The 22,405-nt window shown below is 45.5% G+C and overlaps 1 protein-coding gene across 10 annotated transcripts in view; it reads right to left on the bottom strand.

Annotated features, from left to right (window-relative positions):
* The window catches only part of myocd (myocardin), a 147,410-nt gene that overhangs the window by 24,166 nt on the left and 100,839 nt on the right, over positions 1 to 22,405 (bottom strand). For 2 of the 10 annotated variants that reach the window (XM_014179544.2, XM_014179545.2), the window contains exon 1: positions 4,016 to 4,412. The exons of the other annotated variants lie outside the window; for them this stretch is intronic. In XM_014179544.2, coding sequence (XP_014035019.1) covers positions 4,016 to 4,070 — 55 coding nt within the window. In that variant the 5' untranslated portion in view covers positions 4,071 to 4,412. Of the gene's footprint in view, positions 1 to 4,015; positions 4,413 to 22,405 lie in introns of those variants that run through there. 10 annotated transcript variants of the gene reach the window in all.

The following is a 22,405-nucleotide window of genomic DNA, read 5'->3' as shown; positions in this document are numbered from 1 at the left end:
TGTGTGTGTGTGTGTGTGTGTGTGTGTGTGTGTGTGTGTGTGTGTGTGTGTGTGTGTGTGTGTGTGTGTGCGTGCGTGCGTGCGTGTGTTGGCTTTATCTCTCCCCCCTCTCAGGCCATCTACTTGTGTTTCATAATGACACGCACAATTCTCTAAACATCTGGTTGAGTTTACATCCCCGAGCTGTGACCTCCTGACCTGTACATCAGATGGCAAGAGCACAGCCATTCACTCTGACTGGACACTGTGACAAAGTATGTCACAGATATGGTTCAAGTCTAGAGCAAACCATTTTTCAGTATAGTAACCCTTCGAATCACTTTGAATCTCTCTCTTTAGCTCCTCGCTTCCTCTCTCTTTCTGTCAAGGGATCAGGAACCCACCGCACTGGATCCCAGCCAGGTTTAATACAATTATTCTTAACACCTTATGGATCTATAAATATCTGATTCATATCTTATAAACAGCTCATAAATAGCCCGTCCAATTGTCAAAAGGGCCTGTGTCCCATGTCAGGATAGTCTGTTCACTGCTCTGGTGATCTCAATTACTGGCATAGCAATTAACATTGACTGTACAAAAATGGCTATCAGTCTAATCAAATCAAAATGATTCCTGGAGCAAAAAGACACGGCAACACAGTCATAACGACCATGGCACAGCTGTTGTCAAAGCAGCTGCGATGCTCCTGGAGAGGTCAAAGGGTATAGTTAGGGGTTTCCTCTAAAGAGGAGTTCCCCAAACAAGACTACGATTTCTAACATTTCTTTAACCTGAGAGAGATATTCTCTCTCTCTCTCTCTCTCTCTCTCTCTCTCTCTCTCTCTCTCGTCTTCCACACATTCACTCACAGTGCCAATAAACACACACCCTTCTGCTTCCACCCACGGTTTAATTTATGGCATTAGGGCAAATCATTTTCAGATCCATCCTCACCCTGTCCTTCGTGATTCTTGGAAGTGTGGTGCCTGTCAGTGTGCAGCAGAGTTGGCTCTGAGCTGAGTTATAGTTACTTCCCTGCCTTATATTACCACCAACTGGCCCTCTGAAATCCCACAGAGATAGCACAGACACACCAACGCTACTGTTAATCACAACTCAATTCAGGGAGAGAGCTATAGAGATACAATACACCGTGTTTACGTAGGAAAGCTTGGTATTCCAACTGCCAGGTCGAGGTTGTAAATGAGAACTTGTTCTCAACTAGCCTACCTGGTTAAATAAAGGTGAAATAAAAGAAATATAAAATACAACAAAATCATAAACATGCTAGATGGACACTACTGGAACGTTATATCATGGTTTATAACAAGGTTATGTTCATAACAGAACCTACCATTTATACTGCCATGAAACTCTCCAGAGGCAGCAGGCATGGAAAAATGAAAACATTTAAATATTATCTAATTCAACACGTTGAGCCTAGATTTAGTGTTGACATAATATACAACTCCAACATCTCTGTCCTGCACAGTTATGCAATGCTAGTGAGAGGCGCGCACGCACACGCACACGCACACGCACACACACACACACACAGTATTATACAGCTAACCTTGTGGGGACACACAATTCAGTCCCATTCAAAATCCTATTTTCCCTAACCCCTAACCGTAAACCTAACCCTAACCTGTACTCTTACCCTAACCTTAACCCTAAACCTAGCTCCTAACTGTAACCCTAAAACACACCATAGCTCTTAACCCTAACCCTAAACCTAACCCTAGCTCCTAACCCTAACCATTAACGTAATTCTAACCCTAACACTAATTCTAACATTAACCCTCAGTCCCCTAGAAATAGCATTTGACCTCGTGGGGACTAACAAAATGTCCCCAGATGGTAAAAATGTTGTTCTTTTACTATTCTTGTGGGGACTTCTGGTCCCCACAAGAATAGTTAAACATATCCACGTCCCCTAGGACCCCTCTGAGATCCTTATCCCTCGCTGCTAGAATATCTTACCAGTAGTAGTTCCCATAGCTTACTGTTGGTGTGAGCATGGAGCTGGCAGTAGTAGAGTTGGGAGTTTGATTCCAGCATAGGTCACTAAATAAATGTGTTAACTGTGTGTTCACAGCCTAACACAAGCCTCTCTCTCCTTGACAGCCAACCAGCCACGGACCGAGAACATTTCAAATGTAATTTATTGTCCCGGCGACATCCATTAACATTGACTGGCCAACTTACTTGAATAAACTGGAACTCCGAACACATAACATACACGAAAGGGCTGTAACATTACATCACAAAACACCCACGTCACCAACTGTAATAACCTCAGCCAGGCTCTCTGTCTCTCTCTTTCTCTCTCTCTCTCTGTGACCCAGCATGTCAGACTAAACAGTCTCCCCACATCAGCAGAGCAGTAATATCTGGTCTATCAGCCTAATGTGCGTGACACAGCAACACCAAAACACCAAATCCCTGAGCCGCTGCCGTGTGAAAGTCTCTCTCTCTGTCCATACCACTACAACGACTTCAGCCCTTACATCTCGCTCTCTCCCCCCAGAGCCCAGAGGTCATTTCCCAGCACGGGGTTGCTGGTCTAAACAACACAGAGGAAAAGCACAATTTAGCCTGCGATTGCTGGTAAGCAATTACCGCGCCGAGTGCAGAGAGATTGCACTGGAGTCAAATAAAGAGAGAGAAAGAGAGTTGGTAAAAGCCTTTCAAGTATTGTTGTTCCCTATGTTTTGTTCACAGTGAAATGAATCACTGGATAAAATGCTGGTTGACTGTAAACCGTGTGTATCAAACTGTGACTGAGCAGGACATGGAGAAAGTCCCAAGCATTAGACTGGCTGTGTCTCTGGCTGTATCTCTGGCTGTCAGTGACATTCCCTTCAGAGAGGGGGCAGTATTGTTCACAGTACAGACATATGCATAGAGACAAAGTTGAAAGATAAAGAGTAGACTGCACATACATGAGACATGGAGAGAAGAGAGAGAGATAGAGAGAGACGTTTTTTTGTGTGTGTGTGTGTGTGTGTGTGTGTTTAAGTGTATGAGAAAGAACAGAGATAGAGGGAGATACAAGGAGAAGCCCGAACAGCTGCTGTGTGTTAGAAGGGTTTAGAATCAGTACTGTAGTCCACACTGTTCTGAGACAGGTCACCAACACACACCACACACACACGCGCGGACACACACACACCACTCTCATCACAGCCTAACGCTGACAACCTTTAACCTCCCACTACTCTTTCTCAGAACCTTGAGGGCTGAATTGTCAGAAAGTCACTCGCTGCTTTTCTTCAAAAGCAAACAAGTACGTGAACCTGTACAAGAGAACTCTTGGAAACAAGTGTACAAGGTTGGGTTCGATTCCAAATCAATTCAAATATATTATTTCCAATGAGGATTTTAGCTGTTCTTGGACTGGAATTTTAGTTTACGTCCCGAATGAACAAAATCTAAATGGGATTGACCCCAACCACACACGTACCCGGGGTCACGTGTTTTCACTTTTACGAGCGGCTCAATAACAAAGCACATATACACCATAGCATCCACAGAGCAGAGCAACGTGATTAAAGGGTGTCCCCTCTGATGGGTGTTATCCTCCATCAACTCTGGGATGACGGAGTCTCTCTGCTCCTCCTCCACAACATTTATCAGCCGGCCCTACTAAATTACACACCTGTCACCCAACCTCCCTCATCCTGCTGGTACGTCTCTGTGCTCTGCTGCACGGGAGGCAACGCCAATCATACTCTACCACAGATGACGGATAAAGAAAGAGCATGTACCTGTGCTACTGTACACGATCAACAAAATACAAGTACTGACGGTGGGACAAATGGCATTGAAACAAAATACATGTTTCTTATTCCGCGCAAGTGCAAACATTGTATCATATGTTAGAGGCCGTTCATGCAGTACATCAACAAAGTGCCAGTCCAAAGGGTTGAATGAACAAATGACTGGACAATTGCATAGGTGATTACCGCTAGATAGGTGAGTAGACATGAAAAGACACACACACACACACACACAGTGTATAGGATCTTACCTGATCTAAACTTGCTTCGTATCAGAATGGAGTGTTCAGAGCCCAGTAGAGTCATAATGTCACAGTATGGTTCCAGTGTTCAGGAGGGAAAAATACAACTGGCACAAGCGACGGGACAGGACACACAATTTCACTTCAATAACCCTGCCTCTTCCTGGGACCGGAGACCGAGACCAGAGCTGGCCAAACGCTCGTCATCAACAACACAACAGCTATTACAAGAAAATAAGAAAAAACGGTGCTGTATCTCTCGTATCTCTTCACTCCTCTCTCTCTCTCTCCTCTTCTCTCTCTCTCTATTCTCTTCTCTATCTCACTCCTTCTCTCTCCCTAGGGTAGCTGTGGGAGTCGGACAGTGAGGCAGACAGCCAGGCTTTGGTCCCATGTAGCTCTGAGCTCTGAGTCTCCACGCCAGAGAGAGTCAGTTGAGTGATATGCCCTCTGCTGGGAGGAGCTAACCACTGAGGCTTCCCATAGCCCCTCCCACAGTTCCCCTAACCCCTCCTCCAGTAGGTAATGATGTCCTCTGCACAGAGGGACTAGGAACTAAAGGTTCCAGTAGCTCCTCCTCCTAGGGAGAGGCAGCCAAGAGGACTCCAGGCTGGAGGGCTGGACTGGAGACTCCCCCAGCCCTTCTGAATATGTTACTGCTCTGACACACACAGATACATAGACAAACAAGCTGATATACTGACTGTACACAGACACACAACCCCCACCCCAACAAAACATACACAATTCCTTTAGACTATCACACACGGGAGGAAAATAAAGCTTTTTTTTTTTTTAAAGGCACACTACCTGTGTCATAATGACTGACGTTGATGTGAACAGTGAGAAGTAGTACGACTCTCTGGTCGATAATCAACAAGGCTTCCCTTCCGCCGTCTCCCACATACCAGCCTACTCTCTCTCTCTCTCTCTCTCTCTCTCTCTCTCTCTCTCTCTCTCTCTCTCTCTCTCTCTCTCTCAACACACACACCAATGTAAGCTGTGTGACTGCTCTCCTCAGAGACTACATTAAAAGCTCCCTAACTGTTTTAAAGATCATTCAGGGCAAGTCTTACACATCTCTCAACACTCAACCCACTCACATCATCACTCAGCCTCTCCGTTCCCAACTCCTCAAGGCCTCGTTCAGTTCAGATCAAATAAACTGACATACAGCTACAAAACATACTTTACTACACTCAACTACACTCACAGAGGCCTTGCGTTGGGAACGTTAGCTAAAGTCAGACTCCTCTAACATCTTAGTTCAGTTCCACGTCGTCGTAGCTGGTGTCCATGGCTGCTGTTGGTCTGACAGGGCAGCAGGTGTTAGTGTGTGTGCTGTTTCAGAAGGCTACTGTTCCTCTCCCTGCAGATAAATAAGCCTTCACCGGCTACAGCTGGGAATGTGGCTGAACGCTCCTGATGCCACTGTCACTGTGCCTTAGCCTTAGCTGTTCCCATCCCTGGGTCCTACAGTATCTGGCCCAATTCCTACACAGCTGCAAACTGCACACATCAAAACTATCCAAAGTAAATAACACAGTGTCTGATAAAATACATCTCCTCACAATAAAACTCCTCAAACCCCAGTTGAACATTGTACACAAAAGGCTACTTGGGTTTAATGACTAAGGGATTCATACATGCAAGCTAGACACACACATTTATTAATTTAAAACAATAAATGACATTAAGTTGAAAATCGTAGCTGCTCGCCATGGCTATGACGTGTGTTGGACTAGACTCTCATAGACTTACAATAGTAAAGTCAAATATTTATGTAAGGACATCTTGGGCTGCAAATCCACTGGGTTCCCTCTGACAGTCCTGGGCACTCAGTGCCTTACACACACACACACACACACACACACACACACACACACACACACACACACACACACACACACACACACACACACACACACACACACACACACACACACACACACACACACACACACACACACACACACACACACAGCTCCCAGCCTCCCTAATTAGCAGGTGAGAGTGCTTAAAGGGAGGGTTGGTGGTTGGGTCTGACAGTGTACACACAGCATGGGAGGGAGATTCCTGGGGAGGTCACCCAGTCCTGGACTAATTCTCCCCTTTAATTGGGCCGTGTGTCAACGGACGTGACAAGTCTCATCTGACCTGTCTGGAGCCTCCGTATACTCTTTGTGTGTGTGGTGTGTGTCTCTTCAGGAAGAGATTCATTACCTTTAGGGTTATGATTTATGTCTGTGTACATAGTACAGCATTAACTGGCCAACATACCTTCTACACAGTATAATGGTAATTTTAGACACGCTACACTGTCATAATAAAAGTCATACAGTACTGTTTTTTGTTTTTTTACCATGTTGAACTTATCAGCAAGGTTAATCAAAAACTACACCAGTGCAGGCAGTATATTGTGAGCATTTAGTGTACACTTGCTTTCTAGTGTTACAGATACAGGGGGAAATGTCTCATTTCAAAGTTGAGAGTTCAAAAAAATGGAATAATTTGAAGTGAAAATGATGTATAAAACCTAGGATGAACTTCTACACAATATCTAGTCAGACAAATCAACAACAAAGTCTCATTTGCATGGATTAACTGTACAGAACATTTTCTTTCATTTCAAAACAATGGCACTAACCCAGCCTTTGTTCGTTTCACGACCCTCTTAGAAGTAAAGGTGCCTGGAAGAACCTTCTGGCTTGCCACACCGGCGGAACCTTTCCAGCTGAAAAAGGGGTCTTTGAGGAACCCTTTGGAACCTTTTTGTGATGGGAGGGGTTGAATTTTTTATAATATAGAGGTGGCAGCCTATCAGATTGGAGGCGTGACTTTCACATAGTTATTTTTGGTCAACCGTTAGCGTAAATGTCATCACGTTAAGTTTGTACAATGCAAATTAAAATGTTTCTTGAATATTTATGCATGTTACATATTCTAACATAGTATTAAGATGGCTGATTCCCACTTTGGGATTTGCATAGGCTCTTGAGGAAGTCATACAACTCTGTCAGCCTCATTGAAGCTACAAATCTGTCAGTGTTTAACCTTAACATGTGACGACAATACAACAGAACAGATGAACAGGAATGACATTTACTAAGCCACGCCTCAAGGCTTCCTCCAGGAGCCCCTCAACTAACCGAAGGTGCAAATATGAACTATTGACAAGCAATTGTTACTTGAGGAAATCCAGGGGTTCCTTGAGGATCTCCAGGGTTTCTCGAGTTCCCAATATTTCTTAGAGTGTACACTGCACAGTGCATTACTGGTACCCAGTTTTTTTCCCCTCAAAATAGCCACTCATAGGAAGTCTTGCATGCTTCACATGTTTGACATACAGTGCATCTCTGTGCATGGAATCCAGTTGGAATCCAGTTGTCCCTTGGCCATTTGTCAACCAGTGTGTGTAAAGGAAGTGTGGTGGAATGTAGTAGTCTGAATCATATCACAAGTGTTTTATACCATGGTAACTATCCTCTCCCTGCTCCCTATCCTCCCTCCTTCTCTGGTCCCCCAGGCTGAGTGTCCCAGGGACACGATAGACATTCTGGGTCTGGGAGGAGAAGCAGCAGTCTGCTGGGCTGTGAGGCAGACTGGAGACTAGAGACAGAAAAGCAAAAGAAAGCACTGTGTCTCCCCTAGAGGAGACCTGGGCCAGGGTGAGGAGGAGAGGAGACGCAGAAGAGGGGAGAGGAGGGGAAGGAGAGAGTGAGAGAGGAAGGGGAGAGGAGGCCAGAGTGAGCGAAGAGGTTTGTCATGGCAGAAGTGGCCTGGAGACGGTGGGGGGTCTGAGGTGCGTATGTCTGTCTGCAAGCGTGCGTCGGTGTGTGTGCGTATATATTTCCAACTGTTCATGCATGTGTGTGTGTCTCTGTGTGTATGTGTAGGGGAGGGCAGACATAGCAGCCGTCCCAGCCCTAACAGCAGCAGCTGGCTCTTATCTGTCTGAGAGCCGTAGGTCTCCGTTTCAGACGGGACTCCTTTAATGGCTACACCCCCTGTGCTTACTGTCCCTGGCCAGGCCCACGGTACCAGAGAAACATGTACACTCTCCTCAGGTAAACACTCCCAGAGGAGGACCAATTAAATCATATATCAGACACACAAGCCACGCAGGACTACCATGCTGGTTTACATAGAAGCCACGCAGGACTACCAGGCTGGTTTACATAGAAGCCACGCAGGACTACCAGGCTGGTTTACACAGAAGCCACGCAGGACTACCAGGCTGGTTTACACAGAAGCCACGCAGGACTACCAGGCTGGTTTACACAGAAGCCACGCAGGACTACCAGGCTGGTTTACACAGAAGCCACGCAGGACTACCAGGCTGGTTTACACAGAAGCCGCGGACTACAGGCTGGACAGAAGACACGCATGACTACCAGGCTGGTTTACACAGAAGCCACGCAGGACTACCAGGCTGGTTTACACAGAAGCCACGCAGGACTACCAGGCTGGTTTACACAGAAGCCACGCAGGACTACCAGGCTGGTTTACACAGAAGCCACGCAGGACTACCAGGCTGGTTAACACAGAAGCCACGCAGGACTACCAGGCTGGTTTACACAGAAGCCACGCAGGACTACCAGGCTGGTTTACATAGAAGACACGCAGGACTACCAGGCTGGTTTACACAGAAGCCACGCAGGACTACCAGGCTGGTTTACACAGAAGCCACGCAGGACTACCAGGCTGGTTTACACAGAAGCCACGCAGGACTACCAGGCTGGTTTACACAGAAGCCACGCAGGACTACCAGGCTGGTTAACACAGAAGCCACGCAGGACTACCAGGCTGGTTAACATAGAAGACACGCAGGACTACCAGGCTGGTTTACACAGAAGCCACGCAGGACTACCAGGCTGGTTTACACAGAAGCCACGCAGGACTACCAGGCTGGTTTACACAGAAGCCACGCAGGACTACCAGGCTGGTTTACACAGAAGCCATGCAGGACTACCAGGCTGGTTAACACAGAAGCCACGCAGGACTACCAGGCTGGTTAACACAGAAGCCACGCAGGACTACCAGGCTGGTTTACACAGAAGCCACGCAGGACTACCAGGCTGGTTTACATAGAAGCCACGCAGGACTACCAGGCTGGTTTACATAGAAGCCACGCAGGACTACCAGGCTGGTTTACACAGAAGCCACGCAGGACTACCAGGCTGGTTTACACAGAAGCCACGCAGGACTACCAGGCTGGTTTACATAGAAGACATGCATGACTACCATGCTGGTTTACATAGAAGACACGCAGGACTACCAGGCTGGTTTACACAGAAGCCACGCAGGACTACCAGGCTGGTTTACACAGAAGCCACGCAGGACTACCAGGCTGGTTTACACAGAAGCCACGCAGGACTACCAGGCTGGTTTACACAGAAGCCACGCAGGACTACCAGGCTGGTTTACTGTACACATACACACACACACCACACAGTACTACCAATCACTTTTTTTCTGTCTTTTTACCTACACAATGGCTGTGAAATGAAACGCCTGCCTTGTGCCATCACCATTGCTAATGACATGGAAACAAGGAAATCTCAGTGTTTTAGAGTCTCCTGTTACTCCTATTACAGTACATGTGTGATCTGGGAAGAGAGGGACACTGCAGGGTGATAATAGGTCTGATTTTAGGCTGGGTTAGTCAACACTGATAGGCCTGAGAATGATTCATACTTTTATCAGAGCAAATCAGCCTTATCAGAGAAACACAAACGTTCTCACGACCAGAGGGAAGAAATGGGGAGACAGAAAAAGAGAGGGGGAGAACATAAACGACAGAGTAGCACAGACACAGAGAGTGGGGGAAAGGTGGAGAGAGTAATAGAGGCAGAGAGAAAGAAGACAGAGATAGCAAGAAAGTGAGACAGTAAGAGAGATAGAAAGAAAGGGAAAGAGTGTTTGAGACAGATTCAGTGCCAAACGAGGGTTAAACCCCAGTCTGGCGCTGTTCTGTGCTGGGTTCTCATTAAGGTTCCAAAGGGAACACACAGAACCCAAACTAGACCTGACAGATAGGATGGCTGGGGCCAACAGATTCCCAGGACCACTGTAACTCTCTCTTTTTATTTTTGTCTCTCGCTCCCTCTTTCTCTATCGATGTCTCTTTGTCCCCCTCTCTAACAACATTTCGGACTCTTTCTCAACCCCCCCCCCCCCAACCCCCCCCCCCAACCCCCCCCTCTCTACACTCTGTCAATCTTTCTATTGTTCTCCCTCAACCTCACAGACCCTGGGATCAGAGGGTTGAACGTGTGGGCTATCTTTCCCTCCCCTTATCTATCCTTATCTCCCCTTTCTCTCTCCATCCATCTCTCTCTCAGTCCCTTCATTGCAGCCAATCTGAATGGAATCCCAAAACACAACAACGGGTGCGATCACACCATCCCGGACCCAGATTGAAGCCATCTCTTGCTAAAGCAAAACAGCAGGGATATTATTTGGTGTTTTTGTGGTTGTTTAGAGTTCGGCAATTGACTTTGCCTCCACTTCAGTCTGGGACGGCTGGCATGTGGCCACAAGGAGAGGAGGAGAGGAGGGAGAGCAGCGAGATATGCCTGGAGGCATCAGTAGAGAAGGCCCTGCTTCACTACGACTTAGGCCTAACTCCTGGTTATTATCGTGGGCTTTGCGAGGTATTCCCAAAAACTTCTGTACACTTTAATATCTGAAAATGTAATAACTCCCGGTCGACTTTGTTGTTGTTAATGTGTGTCTATGACTAATAGTTTTTGATGGATGGAAAGCACTTCAAAAAGAGATACGATTTAGGTTATTCCAAAAAGAGATTCCTCTGGCTTTAACAAGTGAGTATCAGGCAATCATATTTTGAGCTGCTGGATCGTGAGTCATTAGTTAAGACTTAAAGCACGATGCTTCCAGTCAGTGTCATTCCTGTCACTCTCACCAGCCCTCACAGACATGAGTTGGAAGGAAAGGAAAGAAAAACTCTCCAAACAAGGTATAATAGCAGATCTAGGAAAGGAGATAAAAGAGAATGATAGAAAGGATGGACAGATAGAAAATATAGACAGGTTAGAAAATAAAATATATAGAAAGAGTGGATAGAAAAACAGGATTGTAGACAGCGGCTAGAGAGAAAGCAGGGATAAAGAAACATTATTTCTAGAGGGGATGGACACACCGTTCCAACAAGTCCGTTTGTCAAATTTCTGCCTGCCAGAACTACCCCAGTCAACTGTTAGCGCTGTTATCGTGAAGTGGAAACATCTAGGAGCAATAACGGCTCAGCCGTGAAGTGGTAGGCCACACAAGCTCACAGAACGGGACCGCCGAGTGCTGAAGTCGTCTGTCCTAGGTTGCAACACTCACTACCGAGTTCCAAACTGCCTCTGGAAGCAACATCAGTACATGAACTGTTCGTCAGGAGCTTCATGAAACGGGTTTCCGTGGCCAAGCAGCCGCACAAAAGCCATGCGAAATGCCAAGCTTTGGCTGGAGGGGTGTAAAGTTCACCGCCATTGGACTCTGGAGCAGTGGAAACGCTTTCTCTGGAGTGATGAATCACACTTCTGGCAGTCCGACGGACTAATCTGGGTTTGGTGGATGCCAGGAACTGTGAAGTTGGTGGAGGAGGAATAATGGTCTGGGGCTGTTTTTCATGGTTTGGGCTAGACCCCTTAGTTCAAGTGAAGAGAAATATTAACACTACAGCATACAATGACATTCTAGAAGATTCTGTGCTTCCAATTTTGTAGCAACAGTTCAGGGAAGGATCTTTCCTGTTTCAGCATGACAATGCCCTGTGCTCAAAGCTAGGTCCATACAGAAATGGTTTGTCGAGATCAGTGTGAAAGAACTTGACTGGCCTGCACAGAGCCCTGACCTCAACCCCATTGAACACCTTTGGGATGAAATGGAACGCCAACTGCGAGTCAGGCCTAATTGCCCAACATCCGTACCCGACCTCACTAATGCTCTTGTGGCTGAATGGAAGCAAATCCCCGCAGCAATGTTCCAACATCTAGTGGAAAGCCTTCCCAGAAGAGTGGAGGCTGTTATAGCAGCAAAAGGGGGACCAACTCCATATGAATACCCATGATTTTGGAATGAGATGTTCGACGAGCAGGTGTTCACAAACTTTTGGTCATATGGTGTATTTGTCTTTCCGTGTCTCCCGAGCGGGTCCAACACTTCCAAACGGTCTGGCTGAAATGAGCTGTCAACCGGGACGTTTTCTCACTCAATGAACAGAGACCAGGGCTATGTTATTGTTGGAAAGACCCAATGCTCTATCAATCCCCCTCCGTCACGTTACACATCAGTATAGAGAAGGTAGACGTCTCCCCTAACTTCTGATTCAGGGTCAGATCTTCACATTCCCCTAACAATTAAGGTTTTGATTGACAGTCAGGTTAACCTTACCCTAGACCTGTGCTTAAGGTTGCTGATGATGTTTCTTTGACAGAGCGATGTAGTTAAAATATACCCTAAGGCACAGATCAAGGATCACCCCCCCCCCCACTGTTATCTGTTGGAACGGATTCCACTTGACCCCTCAGGACACACACACACTTATTAATAGGCTTGGACGGGTGTGTGTGTGCGTGTGTGTGTGTGTGTGTCTCTGTCTGTCTGTCAGTGTATGCGTGCCTGCGCGCACCTGAGTGTGTGTGTTCTTATCTTCACTCTGAGGCATTCATCAGGAATGACACTTTCTGCCATTTTGCGTTCAAACTAAACACACAGCTCCATGTTCTGTCTCTGTTCCTCAGGATGTTGAGAGGCTTGACTTATGCAAGTTGTCAGTAAGAAATTACACTATCGTCACGCTGCCCGATTGATTTGGTACACTGCGTTTTTATTATTTTCCCTGCGATAGGTAATTTGGTCAAACAAACCTCTCTTTCTCTCCTGATTCCAAAACCTGAAACAACAAAGGAGGACCAATAGCTACAGAGTCATGCGTTTAACTCCCAGGGGACAGTCACTGGTGTTCTTTGGTAACCCAGCGCTGGGTAAATATTGGACTGAACACACGCTGGGTGATTTTGACCCAGCCAGTTGGGTGGCACGAATAACCCAACATGTTGGGTTGTTGGGATTACCCAAACATGGGTTAATTTAACCATTAGTTGGGTACTTTTTACTTTCATTCTGGGTTTTGAATGCAATTTCAGGAGGCATGGCTTATTAGGCGTGTGGCTTTGAGATTGATCTTATTTTCCACCCATGAGAGTAGTCATTCCTGTTCATCATGTTACGTTTACATGCTGCAAATTGCATTTTTCCTTCATTTTGCTACTAGAATATTAAGATTATGTATTACATATTATAATAAGGAGGTATCTATCCAACAATGGGATTTGCATAGGCTTTTAGGGAAGTGATACACTTCTGTAAGCCTTATTGAAGCTTCAAAAATGTAAATGTTCAACCTTAACATGTGATATCTATACCACAGAACAGATGAATAGGAATTACATCTACTCTCAACAAACAACTATCTGAATGCCAACCCCCTTACTCAACTACATCTCCAGTCTTCTGATCTGACTCGCTGGGTCATATCTCAACAACCCAGCACCAATAACCCAGCATTAACAACACAACCTTGCTCTTTTTAAAGAAAACAACCCAACTAAGTTACCCAATACCTGCAACCCAAGTGTTGTTTGAGGGTCGGAAAACAACTGTATTAGCTCTCAACTCCAATGCACACGCACACACACACACGCACGCACATGCACGTGCACACACACACACACACACCATCACAAAAGAAGCAGTAACTGTATTAACCTCTGCACACTTCTCTTGCCAGCGTGGTTTTGGAAACTTGCATTACTGTGTTATTTGAAGGTAATTGGATAAAGTGAAGCTGATTCTGCGTACTCGGATAATCAGATTATGAACCAGAGCGTAAATGTTGGTTTTGACCTCAGTGGCTATGACAGTATTCATGTCCAGGAGGCATTCTGCCTTTGGACCCGATTCAGGACCAGTTACCCAGTAAATATGTAGTGGTTAACATGACAAATTATAATTAATGTATTCATCATTTACATGTAGGCATTCTACTGTAAAACAGCTCCTAAACGCTAAAAGGTACTCATGTAATGTACTTAGGTCTATAGAGACATCATGCAGTAAGACCAAAGAGGCCCTACCGCAGAACAAAGCATGTAACAGTTGCTCCGAGATCAGAGACACACCTTCCGTAACCCCTGCGCTCATCTGATCACACACGCATATTCCATTAGCTCAACGGATCACACAAACACACACACACACACATACTCCCGTAGCCTTGCTCAGATCTGACTCACAACGCGAGCCGTTAGGGGTGAGATTGTGTAGTGTGTCACCACGACCAGAGGTGTCATACTGTCTCCCTCTCCTCTCCCCGCCAGGGTGAGGGATGATATTACTGGATGCCTGTCGGCTGAGCAGTGGACCAAAGCCATGCAGAAACCAGAGGACTTGCAGACGCCACACGGGAAGGAGGGAGGAAGAGCGGGGAGCAGGGGGAAGAGGGGAAAGAGGAGGAGAAAGGGGGATGAAACAACAACCGAAATTCAGCCTAGAGCATAGACTAATGGTGTTCCAGGGACAAGCTTACATTTCAGGTCATCATTAAAGTCTAGGCTGCCTGAATTAACCCAATAGGCTAAATAGATTAAAAAAGGCCTGTTACCTTCCCAAAAGGCCTACAATACAGTGGATCAGACACCCCACTGGTAGTCCAATGAATGCCACACACAGTACACAACCCAACCCCCAAACACACACTCTCCAGCGCCTCTCTGATAAGCCCTTGGCAGGTGTCAGCTGCCTGAGGAGGCTCCTGGGGGAGAGACTCCCTGATTACCCCTCTGACTGACTGACTGATTTGACAGCCATGTCTGTTTTTCTGTCTCTGGAGGGATACACCTTGCCACAGTGTTGACAAGGAGGCCATTCACTAACAGCATACTTCACACAGACCTGCTAACTGACTGCTGTGTGCGTGTGTGTGTGTGTGTGTGTGTGTGTGTGTACGTCCATGCGCACGCGCATGTACGTGTCTGTCTGGCGGTCTGAAAACTTGACAGTTAAAGAAATGTTTCTGTCTCTCGAGACCCTATCTTGGCCGAGGCAGCACTTCACTCACTGCACATCAACTTTATCTACAGACTCTGACTTGGAATCAGACAGCGAGTGATTTGTAAGAGGAGTAAAAGATACTGGATTAGTGAGACGGAATCAGAGACGAAAGTTGTTGTTATCTGTGTGAATGTGTCTGTTTTAGTAATGGAGCCATTAGCAGAGGAGATAACACACAGCTTGCTCTGGGAGAGTGTTTTCACCTCTTGACTTCCAGGGGAAATCTACCGCCTGGGTATAACAGTCAAACCAGGCCCACCACTGAGACAAGAGGTTAAACACACATAGCACCATACCATTTCCAGGGCCCATTGTACAACATAGAATGTTCCGTTTACAGGTGAAGAAAAGGCATCTCATCACCTTGGCCCAATGTACTGGTATGCCAAACCAAACATCGTTTATTCATATTACAAATACCAAAGCCAGTCTGCCGTATTCTTAGTAAATATTGAGTTGGTCCAGCACAGTGATGCGTCTACTCAGGACCTCACATTTATGAAATCTCATAAAAACATGGGTGGTTTTTCAGTGTGAGAGAGGTTGTAGTGTACACTGACAGACAGACTTGTGAGTGAGGTGGTGTGTGTGTGTGTGTGTGTGTGTGTGTGTGTGTGTGTGTGTGTGTGTGTGTGTGTGTGTGTGTGTGTGTGTGTGTGTGTGTGTGTGTGTGTGTGTGTGTGTGTGTGTGTGTGTGTGTGTGTGTGTGTCGTATGTGTGTGTCATGAGTGTCTGTGTGTGCGCATGTCCGTGTGTATGTGACCTTGTGCTGTAGGGCTTGGCTGTGTATTTAGGTGGAACATTGAGCAGCGTGGTGGTTCTTATCACCCCTGTCTGTTTTGGAGGGGAACATACATCGCCTGCCTGGAGGGATCGCTGCCTGGCCTGGCCTGGAATGTCCTGCTGGAAACGTCTGCTATTGGCTGAACACGACAGGTCACCTGTCAGGATGCTGGTCAAACTCCACGCAGACAGGAGACGTGAGTGTAGAGGAGATAAATAAGAAGATGTTCAGTAGGTTTCTGGGCAGATACAGAGACCGGAGAGATGACTGGGGACGAAGATAAGAAGAAAAACATTCAAGAATACGAGATGTTCAATCCCTGTGTTTCAGACTGGCTTTCAAACCCAGGTTGTCCATGCAACTCAAGTCTTGCCATTATAGCTCTGGGAGAGAACACAAGTCCTCAGGTTTCAGCCAAAATTGCTCAACACGCAAGCATGGTTCATTGAACTGCCTTCAGTGCAGTGGGTCTACTAGTAGGTCTTGTTTTAACACAGTGTCCATGTCTGACAAACATTGCTTTTTTGATGTACTGTATCACATGCAGCCAAGAACAGAATTCGCAAACAGTTTCTTCCTCACTGGACCATCCCTCCTACTCCTAATTGAATTGGAAAGCCTACTTGCAAACAATTCAAGATCACAAGACAGTGGTCCATATAAAACAAAAGCAAACCTTTGACACAAAACCCCAAATCCTTCTTAAACTCTTCTTCAATTTTTATGAAAGTTCCACTCAGGTGTTTGTTGGAGATGACGGACAATGTAAAATAAATAAAGACGCATTATTCCCAAAGACTTAATTGCAGACCAGCCATTTTGACCTGGGATGAACAGTCAGCCTCATGCTTCACTGATAGGATCTCCAAAGCAATGGCTCGGGCCGACCAAAATCTCAATATATGAGTTGGTATTCTGTTGTTTTTGCTCATGCCAATTCCCATAGTCAAGCGGCTGGTATGTCAGCTGAAACCTTTAAAAATACGAGCCTCACAGCCTCTCTGCCGTGTTTTGTTTGGCCTATGGGATAGGCAGCTTTCAGGAGGAGACATCTGAGGCAGCATGTGTTGGATTCTCTGCTCTCCACTTTAATGAAGACCACATCCATAACCAGACGAGGAGGTTGGGTCTATTGGACTGACTGGGTGTGTAGGCCTACCAGCCACTGCACTGGTTCATTCTACTGTATCTGCAGGTGAACCACACGTTGGCTCTGTTGTGGGAGGTAATAGATGGCATCGACATTTCACTCAATCGTCTCCCAAAGCACCCCGTGAACAAGTGTAGTTTGCAACTACATCAAGAGAATAGAGGTGAGGAGCGAAACTGGGATATCTTTCTATTAAACACCATGGAGCTTTTACAACGTCATTTTTGGAAGAACAATTTCCAGACTCATCTAACTGCAGTAAGCCTTATTCCAAACACCTGTTGAGGTTTGGTTGCCTGAAAATCCAATGGAAACCTTGTGCTTTCCGCCCGCCTCAATGACTATGTTAGGTCCCTAGGACAGGTGAGAAGGTTCTGAGGCATACATGCCTTCATGCTGGGAAGGAAATCATAAACAGATTATATTACTTTTTTTATAGAATAATAAAGTGCCTTGATGTTGAGAGTCTGTGTTGCTGTCTACCACACAAATCACATTGCTTCAAAGTGCTTCGAAAGGAGGCATGTGGGACCTGGCGACGCCATTTTGTGTTTGTTGGCCTGCTTGTTGATATGAGTTCTTTATACCCTATAATTGTTCTGATTTACTGATCATTGTCCAGGGTACCGGGATGTTTCGGGCAGGTCTCTGTGAGCACTCCTATCATCCACAGCATGTCTATAATCACAACCACGTGCTATCCCATTCAAATTAACATATGGTTCTAACTTTCCCCCTATTTTGACTAATACATACCTGGGTTGCTGACTAGTAAAACCGTAAAATGAATTCTTCTTTTGTTATTTGCAACACATGAGGATGGTTTGGGAGTGGGGAGTGGAGAGGGAGGAATGTTACTGAGAATGATTTCACCTTGCATGCAACCTGGCTCCATCTCTCTCTGCCCTTTATTAATAGTCTGATTGTGTACCTTTGTTACATATTTGGTACCACAAAGATGTTTAAATTATCTGGTTTTCTCTGTATCTTTTGTTTTAGCAGGTGTAACTCTATCATTCTAACATCTTTATCAGGCTTATATGGCAGAGAAAAGATTTTGAAACAGTGAAGAAGGAAGCCCCACATCTAAAACAGAAGACGCAATCAATTTCATATGAGAACTTCCTCATACAGCATTCATCCATTCACATACATACATTCGGAAAGTACTCAGACCCCTTTACTTTTCCCTCATTTTGTTATGTTACAGCCTTATTCTAAAATTGATTATTTTTCCTCACCAATCTACACACAATACCCCATAATGACAAAGCAAAAACAGGTTTTTAGAAATTGTTGCTAATTTATTCAAAATAAAAAAACAGAAATACCTTATTTACATAAGTATTCAGACTCTTTGCTATGAGGCTCGAAATTGAGCTCAGGTGCATCCTGTTTTCTTTGATCATCCTTGAGATGTTTCTACAACTTGATTGGAGTCCACCTGTGTTAAATTCAATTGATTAAACATGATTTGGAAAAGCACACACCTATCTATATAAGGTCCCACAGTTGGCAATGCATGTCAGAGCAAAAACCAAGCCATGAGGTCGAAAGGAATTGTGTCGAGGCACAGATCTGGGGAAGGGTAGCAAATATTTCTGCGGGGGAGATGGGCCTTGTTCAGGGAGGTGACCAAGAACCTGATGGTCACTCTGACAGAGCTCCAGAGTTCCTCTGTGGAGATGGGAGAACCTTCCAGAAGGACAACCATCTCTGCAGCACTCCACCAATCAGGCCTTTATGGTAGAGTGGCCAGACGGAAGCCACTCCTCAGTAAAAGGCACATGACAGCCCACTTGGAGTTTGCCAAAAAGGCACCTAAAGGACTCTCAGGCCATGGGAAACAAGATTCTCTGGTCTGATGAAACCAAAATTGAACTCTTTGGCCTGAATGCCAAGCGTCATGTCTGGAAGAAACCTGGCACCATCCCTACGGTGAAACATGGTGGCAGCATCATGCTGTGGGGATGTTTTTCAGCAGCAGGGACTGGGAGACTAGTCAGGATCGAGGGAAAAATGAACAGAGCAAAGTACAGAGAGAACCTTGATGAAAACCTGCTCCAGAGCGCTCAGGACCTCAGACTGGGGCCAAGGTTCACCTTCCAACAGAACAACGACCCTAAGCACACAGCCAAGACAATGCAGGAATGGCTTCGGGACAAGTCTCTATATGTCCTTGTGTGGCCCAGCCAGAGCCCGGACTTGAACCCGATCAAACATCTCTGGAGAGACCTGAAAATAGCTGTGCAGCCACACTCCCCATCCAACCTGACAGAGCTTGAGAGGATCTGCAGAGAAGAATGGGAGAAACTCCCCAAATACAGGTGTGCCAAGCTTGTAGCGTCATACTCAAGAAGACTCAAGGCTGTAATCGCTGCCAAAGGTGCTTCAAAAAGTATTAAGCAAAGGGTCTGAATACTTATGTAAATGTAATATTTCACTTTTTTTCAGTATTGTGTGTAGATTGATGAGGTAAATAAAACAATTTAATCAATTTTAGAATAAGGCTGTAACGTAACAAAATTTGAAAAAAGTCAAAGGGTCTGAATACTTTCCGAAGGCACTGTATATTAAGTCGTAAAGCATAAGTGACACCTCATTTGATGTCAAAATCAATGTTTTGCTTTGTACACCTGTATAGGCCTAAACAGTGATGAACAACTAATGGTTTAAATTAAGATTTTAAAAATATTTTCAGCGTTAGTGTATTGGTAAATTGCAGTCATCTTTGAATTCTGGGCCTTTATTTTGTTGAATTCAGAGATTCATTTGTTAACCCTTTACGCTCGTGGGAGTTGGCCTGTAGGGATTGGGCTAAATTGAAATGTTTCTTCATGAGTGTTTGGCTCGTGGGGTATAAATTTGCAAATATTAAAAAAATATATCTTTATATTCTTTGTCATTATGGGGTATTGTGTGTAGATTGATAAGGTAAAACAAACTATTTAATTCATTTTAGAATAAGGCTGTAACGTAACAAAATATGGAAAAAGTCAAGGAGTCTGAATACTTTCCGAATGCACTGTTAATGCCACACATATTATCAATAACTGAGAATTCAAAATGATCTCTATATCTTTGTCTCTTTCTCCCAGAGTGGAATGAGGTCTCTCTCTTTCGTTTCTCCTCTCCCGTGAGCTGGATCAGAGCTGTATATTGTGTTTCTGTTTTCCTTTCCACTGAGTGGATTTCTCTGCTTGGTAAAATTCACCATCAAAAGCTCTTGTATCCACAATACAACACCTGGAAAAAGAAACTCTCCATTAATCTCCGCTGCCCTAAGAATCTGATGTGTTTAAAGCGCTAGCTACTGTCTACCGAACCACATGTGAGAGCTGGGCCGGCAGCGTAGCGCACTGTGGCAGGCTAGCAGGAGCACACAGCTCTTTTACAAGAACTCTGTGGGTTAGATTCAGGTCATTGTGGCCTTTCTTGACTGAGCGCTTTGTTTAATATGCCACCGTTAATATCTAATAATAGAATACACTGGAAGTGATGGCCTCATATTTATCGGCAGAGCGGGAGGCGATGGTTCTGCAGAAAGATTTTCATTCCAGATATGTTTTATCTTCCTGGTGAAGGGCTGATGAATTAATAAACATGCCGTGCCTTAGATTAGATTAATGGCAATGTTTACGCAACGGCATTTAATCATACCGTACCACACTGATTACTGGTACCGCCGAGACTATATGCTGCGTACTTAAGTTACCCAAATCTTTACTCACTTTGTGTGTGTGTGTGTGTGTGTGTGTGTGTATGTGTGTGTATGACACAGACCAAACAACAAAGTTAACATCAATTCCAGGTAACCTTTAAGCTTCTTTAATGAAGTTAATTGGTCCGCCTCTAGTGATAGATGATTTTGAGGCAACAATTGCTCTCCTAATTCACCCACATTAATCAATGATTTCCTATTTTGTCAAACCCCTAAGCCCGATCCATAGTATTCCCATCTGATTGCTACTTCCCTGTTGGCAGAGGCTTAGGTGAGCAATAGCTTTCAATTACCTCTTAATTCAAATCAAATCAAATTTTATTTGTCACATGCGCCGAATACAACAGGTGTAGACCTTACAGTGAAATGCTTACTTACGAGCCCCTAACCGACAATGCAGTTTAAAAAAATATGGATAAGAATAAGAAATAAAAGTAACAAGTAATTAAAAAGAAGCAGTAAAATAACAATAGCGAGACTATATACAGGGGGGTACCGGTACAGAGTCAATGTGCGGGGGCACCGGTTAGTTGAGGTAATATGTACATGAAAGTAGAGTTATTAAAGTGACTATGCATAGATGATAACAACAGAGGGCAGCAGCGGTGTAAAAGAGGGGGAGAGGAGAGGGGTGCAATGCAAATAGTCTGGGTAGCCATTTGATTAGGTGTTCAGGAGTCTTATGGCTTGGGGGTAGAAGCTGTTTAGAAGCCTCTTGGACCTAGACTTAGCGCTGCGGTACCGCTTGCCATGCGGTAGCAGAGAGAACAGTCTATGACTAGGGTGGCTGGAGTCTTTGACAATTTTTAGGGCCTTCCTCCGACTCCGCCTGGTATAGAGGTCCTGGATGGCCAGAAGCTTGGCCCCGGTTGTTGTCAGTGATCAGGCCTACCACCATTGTGTCATCGGCAAATTTAATGATGGTGTTGGAGTCATGCCTGGCCGTGCAGTCATGAGTGAACAGGGAGTACAGGAGGGGGCTGAGCACGCACCCCTGAGGGGCCCCTGTGTTGAGGATCAGCATGGCGGATGTGTTGTTACGGAGGCGGGCCATCCAGGATCCAGTTGCAGAGGGAGGTGTTTAGTCCCAGGGTCCTTAACTTATTGATGAGATTTGAGGGCACTATGGTGTTTAACGCTGAGCTGTAGTCTATGAATAGCATTCTCACATAGGTGTTCCTTTTGTCCAGGTGAGAAAGGGCAGTGTGGAGTGCAATAGAGACTGCATTATCTGTGGATCTGTTGGGGCGGTATGCAAATTGGAGTGGGTCTAGGGTTTCTGGGATAACGGGATAATGAGCCGTGTAGCTGGCTACTGGGAGTGCCGCCTCTGGGGGCGCGTTTTGCTGTTTGCTTATGGCGGAATACAGCTCATTCAGTGCTGTCTTAGTGCCAGCCTCTGACTGTGGCGGTATGTAAACAGCTACGAAAAATGCTGATGAAAACTCTCTAGGTAGATAGTGTGGTCTACAGCTTATCATGAGATAGTCTACTTCAGGTGAGCAATAGCTCGAGACTTCTTTAGATATCGTGCACTCCTTCCGTGGCCTCCAACTGCTCTTAAACACTAGTAAAACCAAATGCATGCTTTTCAACCGTTCGCTGTGCGCACCCGCC

The sequence above is a fragment of the Salmo salar genome, chromosome ssa28, assembly GCF_905237065.1.
Source record: "Salmo salar chromosome ssa28, Ssal_v3.1, whole genome shotgun sequence".
NCBI lineage: Eukaryota > Metazoa > Chordata > Actinopteri > Salmoniformes > Salmonidae > Salmo > Salmo salar.
Note: the sequence above shows the minus strand (reverse complement) of the source record. Positions and strands in the feature narration are given on the sequence as shown.